At 37.9% G+C, this 11,890-nt stretch overlaps 1 protein-coding gene across 1 annotated transcript; it reads right to left on the bottom strand.

The window, feature by feature from the left end:
• Positions 1 to 502: 502 nt before the first annotated feature.
• KRT25 (keratin 25) lies at positions 503 to 7,957 on the bottom strand. The gene is made up of 8 exons (XM_012452079.2): positions 7,469 to 7,957; positions 7,089 to 7,171; positions 6,544 to 6,700; positions 4,210 to 4,371; positions 3,999 to 4,124; positions 3,110 to 3,327; positions 2,001 to 2,068; positions 503 to 872 (listed from the first exon to the last, which is right to left on the bottom strand). Exons 1-8 carry the CDS (start codon positions 7,895 to 7,897, stop codon positions 763 to 765), a joined length of 1,353 nt encoding a protein of 450 aa, XP_012307502.1. The 5' UTR covers positions 7,898 to 7,957; the 3' UTR covers positions 503 to 762.
• Positions 7,958 to 11,890: the final 3,933 nt, after the last annotated feature.

Genomic DNA, 11,890 nt, shown 5'->3' with positions numbered 1-11,890 from the left:
ACTTGGATTCTAAACTAGAATTTTTGCTATAACTTCTAACACATTTATAATATTATTTAAGATATATATCCAAGAGAAAGATGAGATTGAGAATTAATCATTATAAATATTGGGTATTAAAAATAAGTATTAGCATTTATCGAATGCTTACCCCATAAGTGCACTTTGCAACAACTTATTTGTTTAATCTACAATAACCATTTGAAAGAACTACTTTTATAATCTCCATTTACAGACGAAGAACCTGAAATGTATACATTTTAGTTATTATTAAAGGTAATAGGCTTCTTAGTATGTCAAAGTATGGCAGATTGGGGATTTAAATAAAAGTATTTCTATTCTTTCTGAATTGTCTCAGTTTGAATTTTGGGTACTCCTTATGAAAACCTATGAGGAAATTATTATTTTAAAAGAGTTTTTATAAAAATAAAAGCTGTTAGGTGTTCATATATTTATACTGCACACATAAACATTCTAAAGAAAAGACAGCATCACCAATGACAACCTGCTAAAGAAGAGTTTTATTGAATACAAAGAGTTGACAACAGATTTCTGAAGGGTAATCAAATGAGTCATCATATTTGTGTGAGACATTCTTCCAGATGAATGGGGAGACACTGTTATTGATTGCCCAGAAAGAGAAAGTAACAGAAAGACCACAGGACAGACATTTTTCTTAGAGGTGCTCATTTTTCTGGACAGGTACATAATGTCTTTTCTTCTCAGGGGGTATGTGGCGTATGTTCTCTGTTGCATCGCAAATTAATTGCTTTGAGATTTCTCTTCCAATGAATGGAGCCTGGTGGTAAGTATTTTGCTGCGTTGGTCTACCTCCTCAAGAACTTTTTTAACCACTATGGCTTTGGCTGAGTCTGAAAATTGAAATTTAAAAGGAGATTTTATATAGTTAAAAAAAGATGAATAAGAAATTATATCATTTAAAGGAATAACAGGATTTGCATATAGAGTGAACTATGCAGTAAGCACAAATACTTAGACTCATTTTTGGTAAATAATTTTGATTACTTGGTTAGGAAAAAACATGGTGACGTGTTACTTTTTGAAATAAATAAATAATTAATTAGTTAGTTAATTTTTTTGAGATAGAGTCTTGCTCTGTTGCCCAGACTGGAGTGCAGAGGCGCGATTTCAGCTCACCCCAACCTCTGCCTCCCAGGTTCAAATGATTCTCCTGCCTCAGCCTCCTGAGTAGCTGGGACTACAGGTGCCCACCACCACACCCTGCTAATTTTTGTATTTTCAGTAGAGACGGGATTTCACTATGTTGGTCAGGCTGGTCTCGAACTCCTGGCCTCGTGATCTAGCACATATCACTAACATTAGACATCTAGCACACACGGATATCCACTACAAATCTTTATTGTATCTATTCTTACCAAGCCATGGTAATATAAGAACAATCAAGCTTTTCATTTAAAAAATGAAGTAGTTGGGTATATATACCGAGAGGAATATAAAGCGTTCTACCATAAAGACACATGCATGTGAATGTTCATTGCAGCACTATTCACAATAGCAAGAACAAGGAATCAACCTAAACGCCCATCAGTGACAGACTGGATAAGGCCCTAACACCATGGAATATTCTGCAGCCATGAAAAACAATGAGATCATGTCTTTTGCAGGAACATGGATGGAGCTGGAGGTTATCATGCTTAGTAAACTGATGCAGGATCAGAAAACCAAACACCACATGTTCTCACTTATAAATGGAAGCTAAATAATGAGAACTTATGAATACAAAGAAGGAAACAACAGACACTGGGTTCTACTTGAGGAGAAAGGGTGGAAACAGGAAGAGCAGAAAAGATAACTGTTGGGTGCTGGGGTTAATTCCTGGATGATGAAATAATACGCACAACAAACCTCCATGACATGTTTACCTATGTAACAAACCTTCCAACGTACCCTCAAACCTAAAATTAAAGTTAAAAAGTTTAAAAAAGTAGCATAACATAATAACATTTCATTTCAATTACCTTTGACTTGACTTCCCACATTTCCAGATCCATAATCTTTAGATTTGTAACCTCCAGACTTACAGGCTCTGTGAAAACATTACAGAAGAGGGTGATTTAGAGAGAATCCCATCAATTCTAGATTCACCATATGGTTTTCTTTAGCTCTTTGGTAGTTTCAACTGTGTAACCCAGTATTTGATTTGTAGCATCTGCCAATTTTTGTAGAGGTATGAATACCTTCTCCATGGCTGATCTTAAGTTACCAAATGACTAAGTGAGGAGTTAGGAAGAAATTGCAGAAAAGGCTGTCATGAGATGGTAACAGCAGTTCTAACATGCCACTGGGTGTATTTATACAGCTTATGTTAAAATTCACCCTTCTAAGTTGTGCAGGTTTATGAATTGTGACAAGCGTATATAGCTGTGTAGGGACTTATATTTGGCTCTAGTCAATGAGGGAGGATTTGATGATAGGTGGGGAAGAGTGGTGTAGATCGCTTCAGCAGTTAGACAATTACAAGATATTTTTTTCTAAGTGGAGTTTTCTCTGAGATTGTACTGTTTTCATTCTGCTTCAGCGTTAAGAAGTGATATATATTTTTTTGTATGATTCCTTTTACATTAACATCAAGAATGGATAAAAAAGTAACTGCCAAGGGAAGTGGGGCACAGAAGAACTTTCTGGGGTCATGAAAATGCTCTTCATTGTGAATTCAGGAAGCTTCCTGCTCCTAACAACCCTGAGCTCTAGACTCTTGGACCTGTGCCCTTGGGACTTTATCAGTGCTATGAAGACATGATTGTGTGAGTGCTGAGCTCCAGAAATCATTTCTAGAGTCAGAATCCTGGTCCACACATTGAAATTCCATTTAGCTTCCCTTTTGTTCTTTTCACTCTAGAAGTGATATTTTAAATTTTCATACCTGAAACTCAGTGCCTACTGCATATTGGTTTGTGAAGATGTTAATTTGTATTTTGGCAGTCGAGTGTGTATTATATTCAGTATTTAGCATTCGTGATAATAAATGCATGCAGCCATAGTATGTCCACTTTCCAGTGGAAAGTGGGATCTAACTTGCAAGCAGATTTCAGTATATTACGCCATCCATGTAAATTATTTTACCTACCCATCATCTCCTCCTATAAGGAGGCAGTAGGTCTCAATTTCTTTTTCCAGGTGGAGCTTGATGTCCAGGAGCTGCTCATACTCGAGCTTCTGGCCCTCAGTCTCGGTTCTGACCTGGTGCAGCTGCTCCTCCAGGGCCCCGATCTGAGCCTGGATCTGCGCCAGCTGCGCACAGTAGTTACTCTCGGTCTCTGTCAAGGAGCACTCCAGGGAGTGTTTCTGTCAGGAAGCAATAAAGAGAACCTGAGATGGAGAGATGCAGATAAGCAAAAATTTCTTTGATATATGATTTTCTCCCGCTGTTAACTTTACGTTTTAGATTTCACATGGACACAAAGTTAAGACTCTGATACTGCTCAAAAATGAGCAAAGCCTTCCTTTTGGTAGAATAGACCTAAAGGCATTCGTGTTGTTTTAGCTGTCAGCTATACAATTCTATTCTTTCCTTATGTTTTAAGACAATTATAAAAATATATATGGACATATTTTCAACATTGTTAAGGTTTTTAAAACCAGCTGGCAAGTATCTAACATGATGACCTAGGAGATGGTAAAAAATGGTTCTTTTCACCAGGCACGGTGGATGCCTGTAATCCTAGCACTTTGGGAGGCTGAGGAAGGCAAATCAAGAGGTCAAGAGTCCAAGACCAGCCTGGACAATATGATGAAATCACGATTCTACTAAAAATACAAAACTTAGCAGGCTGTGTTGGCGTGCCTCTGTAATCCCAGCCACTTGGGAGGCTGAGGCAGGAGAAATGCTTGAACCCGGGAGGCGGAGGTTGCAGTGAGCCGAGATCACGCCACTGCACTGCAGCCTGGGTGACAAGAGTGAGACTCCATCTCAAAAACAAAAATAAATAAATAAATACAAGTTGTCCTTTTCTTACCGTGGCTAAGAGAGACTGAAGTTCAATTTCCAGGGTTTGAAGAGTGCGCTTCATTTCAGTCAGCTCGTTCCGGGCTGAGGTTGTGGCTCCGACATCCTCGGAGATCTGCTGCTGCAGTGAGGCGCTCTGAAACGACGTAAGTGAAGGAGCAAATCTTACTTTCGTGAATATCAGTAACACGCAAAGGGATTGTTCTCTGGACGAGAGTCACCTTCTCGTTGAACCAGGCCTCCGCGTCCCTGCGGTTCTGCTCCGCAAGGGCCTCGTACTCGGCTCGCATGTTGTTCAGCAGAATCGTGAGGTCCACCCCCGGGGCCGCGTTCATCTCCACGTTCACGTTGCCTCCAGCTGCGCACTGCAAAACTTGCATTTCCTAGAGGCAGAAAAGTGTTCAGCTCAGCTGTGCAGGGGTCTCATGGAAAGTCTAGAAGCTTAGCTTTGGAAGGGCACTTAGAGTTCCTCTGGCTTTCCCTTCCCAGGCTGTACATTGCCCCCTCCCACCACATGGGATACTTCCTGTACCGTTGACCTAATTCTCAAAGACCATGATTTCAACCTTACGAAGTTGCCTGTTTCATGCTGGAAAAGTTTTAATTGTTCCAGAGTTCCAAATTAGAGTGAGCCAAACTCCGGCTCTTATGACTTAAACTGATCAGTTTCAGTTCTACTACTCAGAATGAGTCTTAATTCCTTTTCCAAATGAAAGTTTTAAACATTTAAAATGAATGATCCTCCATCGCTTATTCTATTCTCCACCTTTGTGGACTGGTCTTCATTCCACTAGGGGCTGGCTTTGATGCAGTCTCAATTCAGCTACAGCCTGAACACAGCCATGAACATGGTTGAAGGGCCGAGTTTGAATAATTCTGAACAATTGAAATGATTATAGATAAATAAATAAATAAATAAGTGGTGCGTGTGTGTGCGCGCGCACGCGTGTGTGTGTGTGTGTGTGTGTGTGTGTGTGTGTACCCCTCAGGGAAGAACATCACCCTCTAAAGAATCCCAGCTGTCTATTAAGTCTATACAGGAACATTACAGTAAGTATCACGTTGGACTTCGGAGTCACAGAAATCTCTGTGTGAATTTTGGTTCTGCCCTATAGTGGCTGGCGAGTTTGGGAAAAGTTGCTTAACCTCTTTAAATTTCTATTTACTTATTTGAAAATTGACAATAATTAAAAATCCTTCTCGGAGTTGTTAAAAGAAGTCAAAGAACAAATAATATTAATAAAACTCCATGATACTGCCTTGCATGTAAATGCTAAATGAATGCTGGTTATTACGATTATCATCATCATGGAAGCTGGAATTTATGTTGTAGTCAAAGTCTACACGTTATCCTGTCTGAACTGCATGCTGTTAGAATGTGTGAGTCAGTTCTAAGATTGTGAATGGCAGGCATCACTGTGAAGACTGTGTAAATTGGAATACCACCCATTAGCTTATGTCTGCTGCCAAAACTCTCCTCCCCATTCATGAATTGGTCTTCATGATGGTAACTAAGGTTTTCATTCCTCCCTGCAGTGAGTCCCTCAGCTATTCCAGCCTTCTTTCCTTCTGGTTGACCCTACGTCCTCTCTATCTACAGATATGGCTTTTACATCTGAGGATTTAGTGAAAACTTCCTGGTTTAAGCATAAAAAGAAGAAGATAAAAAAAAGATATATATGTCTTTGATTTTTGTAATGCCTCACTTACAGGCAACCCCATATATATATAATAAATTTTTGATGAATTGCTTTTAATTCATCAAAAATTTATTATACACCATGAGCTATAACCATATTTGAATCCATGTAGTCAAATCAATGTGATTCAAGTAGTTATAAGACAGGCTCATGACTAATCAAGTAGGATTCTTAGCTTGATCTTCTGTTTTAAGCATTTGCCAAGACCATGGAGGTTTTTGGCTATTTAAAAACGTCAAATTTAGCTTCAAAGGTTAAAGACTTTTCCCTTTTGGAAAACAGTGCCTCTGAAAGCAATCTTAAAGATGTAATTGCTGCAATATAAAATTTGGAACTTAGCTTCCAACAATGACCACTCTGGAAGTTTATGATTAAGCATAATTTCTGGTATAATAGTTTAATTTCAGTCTCATTATTTTTATAGCCATACCTATTAAGAATATGTACTAGTGTTATGTATGTATACTTAATATGTGCATGAAGTAAATGTTTTAGTGTTTTAAATCTACCACAGTCATATAGAAATTTAGATCTAGTTTTCTTAGGATATCCTTAAAGTACATTTATATTATCTAATTCGATGTAATCTCCTAAGTGTATCATTTTAACTTACCTATAATTACCTAGCCAAGCACTGCTCTTACAACCCTGATTGGTCTGGAAAACATGATTCCTTTTTTTTTCCCATAGGAAACCTGATGAGAGAGCAAGGGTGAATCTGTACAAAGAATCTGACACTTAAAAAGACAGCTCAGCCCTCATGTCTTTCTGACAATGTAATGTGTCTTCAGCACCAGCTTTTTATAGGAGAGGTTAAGTGTATGATCTAATAAAATGTAGATGACTAGCTCTTACCTCTTTATGGTTCTTTTTGAGGTAAGTCATCTCCTCACTCAGGGTCTCGTACTGAATCTCCAGATCTGTTCTGCACAGGGTTATTTCATCCAAAACTCTTCGTAACCCATTGACATCAGCCTCTACACTCTGGTGAAGAGCCAGCTCATTTTCATACCTTAAAGAGTGTTAATGATTTCCTAATTTGTCACATGGTTGTAGACATAGTGGCTGATCTACAAATGCTAGAATTTTGGAATTTTGAAGATTTTGCCACAAGAGACATTTTCAAAGTTTGTTTTACAATAATAATTATAATAATTATTGTTTCCACTTTGAGGTATTTGACAGAAAAAGAACTAGGATATTGGGCGCTCGTTTTAATAGCAGTTCATGCTTTGTATTTAATAGTCAAAGCATAAAAAAGTAATATCCTGTTTATGTGAAATTCAAGTGTTTTATAATTTTGGAATAAGTAATTTGGTAATTAGATCAAATTTGGTAAATTTAATCTAATGCTTTGCATGAATTGCCATGAATTCATTTCACTCTGGCAGTCTACTTACTTGAGTCTGAAATCGTCGGCTGTAAGCCTGGCATTATCGATCTGCAGAACAGCATTAGCGTTGCTAGTGGTGGAAGCGATGATCTAGAAATGGGAATTTGACTTTTTAAAGGCAGTTGATCACAATCAGTAAAGAACAAAAAGTGTTTTTTATTTTAAAGAGCAGGAAATGGAAAAAAATCAAAGTTAATAATAGATATGAAATAGACATTTTTATCATGAAGTAAACCAATTGAATCTACTTGCTTATTTCCAATGCTAAATTGGAATTCTCTTTAAGAAATCACAAGTAGGAATAATAAATGTTTTTAAAATTTAATGAAGAAAGGAAAATTTAAAAATAAAGGTACGTGAAAATGATTGGGAAGTATGATTTCTTACCTGATTTTTAAGGTCATCAATTATCGGGAAATATCTGCTATAGTCATGATCAAGACCACGGCAAGAGCCAGGCCCAAATTTCTCGTACCAGCCCTTGATCTTCTGCTCCAGGTCAGCGTTGGCCTCTTCCAGAGCACGCACGTTGTCCAGGTAGGACGCCAGGCGGTCATTAAGGTTCTGCATAGTCACCTTCTCATTGCCAGAAAGGAGCCCCCCCTCATTCACAGTGAAGCCGGCACAGGGATTGCCTCCTGCTGCGTTTCCTCCTGATGAGCTGCCTCCGAAGGCACAAGAGAAGCCACTTCCGATCCCTGAAATGCCACAAGCATTTCCAGCCCCAAAGCTGGTTCCACCACCAGAGAGCCTGAGTGATCCTGTGGCGGGACGAGAACAGGACCTCCTGGATCCACTGGAAAGTCGAAGAGACATGGTATCAGGGCAAATACGTTGCAGAGCTGTATTTGTGAAAGCCAGAATGGAGTGCCTTCTTGCCTAAATGGTTTTGTTTGCCTTTTTATAGACAAGTCCCACGTGTGTTCTGAATGAAATTCTGCCTACATAGAGTAAAACATGGCTTGCCAGTGTCAGCAAGTTGCCATAATTGGGTGATTTTTTCTAATTAGTAACTCACTTTGCTAGGCTCATTCCTGTAGGAGGGCAGTTGCCCTCAGGTTGGTGGTTATCTGAGAAATGGGTCTGGGTGGAGCAATGTCAGGCTCATTATTACCTTTTTGAATGACGAATGAGTCATTCTTCACTTCCATCCTTGGAAGATAATAAACCTCATCAGCTCATTAAAGAATAGGAATTTGGTATCATGGTTTTGGGCTATTATGCCAAGGCAGGTTATGATGTTTCTGAGACTTTTTCGGCTTTTATTTTCACAAGTTTTTCCACATACGTAGAGAATAGAACTGTAATCATTATTTTCCCAACCTGGTTCTTCAACCAATTGGTTTTTGTCTTTGTTTTAAAATTTATCTTGCCACTGTTTCCCATGGGAAGTTAACTTCCATTCTGGCTGACATGAGCATCATATTTTGTTGACACTTATGACTGGGAAGAGTTGTCTTCTCTTCTCCATTTTGATAATTAGGAGCACACCCCTAATTGGTGTTATGTTTTGTGGGAGTTTGAAAAGACGTGAACTTATTTCCCGACTCTGCAAAATCTGAAGCAAATCTGGAAGGAACTATTTCTTCTGTCTTAATTTATTGTGGTTTAGCTCAGGTAAAAGTCATCAGTAAGGTATTTAGTGGGTGGAAATTCACATATATTTACTGAAAACTCTACCTATTATGGAAATACAAACAATTGACAAATAAGGCCGGGCGCAATGGCTCATGCCTGTAATCCCAGCACTTTTGGGAGACTGAGGGGGCGCAGATCACTTGAGGTCAGGAGTTTGAGACCTAGCTCGCATCCATGGTGAAACCTTGTCTCGACTAAAAATATAAAAATTAACCAGGCATCATGGCAGGGTGCCTGTAATCCCAGCTACTTGGGAGGCTGAGGCAAGAGAATCTCTTGAACCCAGGAGGCGAAGGTTGCAGTGAGCTGAGATCATGTCACTGCACTCCAGCAGGTGCAACAGAATGAGACTCTGTCTCCAAAAAAAAAAAAAGAAACAATTGACAGATAAAAATTGTATATATTTATGGTGTACAACATGATGTTTTGATATATGAATATATTGTATAATGACCAAATCAAGCTAATTTACATATCTATAACCTCTAATACCTATTTGTGGTAAGTACATTTAAAATCTACTTTCTTATTGTTATTAACTATAGTCACCATATTGTGCAATAGTTATCCTGAACTTCTTCCTCCCACCTAAATGAAATTTTATATCCTTTGACCAAAATTTCCCTAGTGCATTTCCCTGATGATTAGTGATGTTGAGAACCTTTTCACATACCTATTGGCCATTTGTATGTCTTTTGAGAAATGTCTTTTTAATCACATTCTTTTCTTGTTATTGAGTTGTTTGAATTACTTATATATTTGGCTCCTAAGCCTTGATCAGATGTATCACAGCATTTCATCCAACAGGTTCATCCATGTTGTCACAAATGACAGAATTGCCTTTTTTAAAGGCTGAATAATATTCTGTTGGGTATATATACTATGTTTTCTGTTGGGGGAAGCAGCAAAGAACAAAGGACTTACAGAATGACTACATAACTTGGTTATGAGTAACATATAAACTGGGAACGTCAAACCGTAGCAAACTGTGGGAGGCCTCTGAGGAGGAGGCCTCTCCATGCCCCATGTTCTGGTGCAGGGTGACCTAGGATCTATTACCATAAACATTGTGCTCAAGGATGTAAAACCCCTTCGTAGCACCATAATGTAGTCAGACTTGTAGGCTCCTTGTAAGGTCTGCATTCCACCAGCTGCACATAGGTAACAGCCAGTAACCACATGCTCTTGTTTTGTGAAACTCCCAAAATGTCACTGTTATCCGTGTTTAGAATGACATACCAGTTCTGGCTCACTGATTCAGTTCCGGCTCACTGATTCATCCCACTATCACGTCACCCTCACCCCACCATTACTCCACCCCTACCCTATAGATCAAAGTGATTGCAACCAATAAACACTGTGATAAACCTAAGCTCAGGGCCTTCACTGCCTCCAGTAATAAGTGATGTCCCCCTGGTCCCACTTTCACTCTCAATCTGTCTTTTTCTCAATCCTTTGTTGCCACCAAACTCGGAGTACCCACAGGTGATGTGGGGGCTGGTTCCCTATAGTTTTCTTTATTATTTCATTTGTTGTTGGGTGCTTAGGCTGAATCCCTATATTGGCTGCTGTGAATCATGCTACGATGAGCATGGAATGCAGATATCTCCTTGACTTACTGATTTCATTTCCTTTAGCTACTCAGTAGTGGGATTGCTGGGTCACATGGTAGTTTTAATTTTTTGAGGAATCGCCATACTGCCTTCCATAATGGCTGTATTAATTTACATTTCCACTAACAGTGTACAAGGAATTTCTTTCTCTACCTTCTCATTAACACTTGTTATTTCTTGTCATTTTCATAATAGCCATCCTAGCAGGTGTGAGGTGATATCTCATTGTGTTTTTCATTTGGATTTCATTCATGATTAGTAATGTTGAACATTTTTTCCATATATCCATTGGCCATTTGTATGTTTTCTTTTAAGAAATATATTTTTAAATTGGATTATTTGTTTTTTGTTATCGTTGTTGAGTTGCTTGAGTTTCTTATATATTTTGGATATCAGTCCTGTATCAGATGTGTGTGTCACAATATTTTCTCCCAATCTGTGAGTTATTTCTTTATTCTGTTAACTATTCCCTTTGCTATGTAGAAGCTTTTTAGTTTAATGTAATTCCATTTATGTATTTTTTCTTTTGTTGCCTGTGTTTTTGGGGTCATACAAAAGAATCTTTGCCCAGACTAATGTCAAGAAGTTTTCCCCCTATGTTTTCTTCTAGTAGTTTTACAGTTTCATGTATTATGTTTAAGTGTTTAATACATTTTGAGTGGATTTTTGCATATAAGGTGAGATAAAGATCCAATTTCATTTTTCTGAGATGTAGTTTCCCTAACACCATTTACTAAAAAGACTGTTCCTTCCCCATTGTGTGTTCTTGGCACTTTTGAAAATCATTTGTAAAATGCATAGATTTATTTCTGGGCTCTTTATTCTGTTCAATCGATCTATACGTCATTTTTTGTGCCAGTATCGTGATGTTTTGATTACTATAGATTTGTAGTAGATTTTGAGATCAGATAGTGTGATGCTTCCAACTGTTCTTTTTGCTCAAGATTTCTTTGGCTATTCAGGATCTTTCGTGGTTCTATATGAATTCTAGAGTTGTTTTTTCTCTTTTTGTGAAAAATGTCATTGGAATTTTGATAAGAATTGCATTGAATCTGTTGATCACTTTGGATAATATAAACATTTTAACAATATTAATATTAATTCTTCCAATCTATGAACATGGCATATCTTTCCATTGATTTTTGTCTTCATCAATTTATTTAATCGACATTTTATAGTTTCACTTATTTCTCTTCTGATATTTGGTATTTTCTCCTTCTACCAACTTTGGGCCTCAGTTCTTGTTCTTTCTTTCTAGTTTCTTCATATATACTGGTAGGTTGTTTATTTGAGATCTTTCTCTCTCTTTTTTTTTTAATGTAGGCATTTATTGTTATAAACTTTCCTCTTAAAACGGCTTATGCTACATCCCATAGATTTAATCTCGTTACCATCTTCATTTGTCTCTAGATATTTTTTGATTTCCCCTTTGATTTTTTCTCTGCCCCATTGGTTGTTCAGAAACATATTGTTTAATTTTCACATATTTGTGAACTTTCCTAATTTCCTCCTGTTGTTGATTTCTAATTTCATACTATTGTGGAGAAAACATTCGTGA

This window comes from Aotus nancymaae, unplaced genomic scaffold (genome assembly GCF_030222135.1).
Source record: "Aotus nancymaae isolate 86718 unplaced genomic scaffold, 86718_ANA_hifiasm-v0.15.2.pri h1tg000089l, whole genome shotgun sequence".
Taxonomy (NCBI): domain Eukaryota; kingdom Metazoa; phylum Chordata; class Mammalia; order Primates; family Aotidae; genus Aotus; species Aotus nancymaae.
Note: the sequence above shows the minus strand (reverse complement) of the source record. Positions and strands in the feature narration are given on the sequence as shown.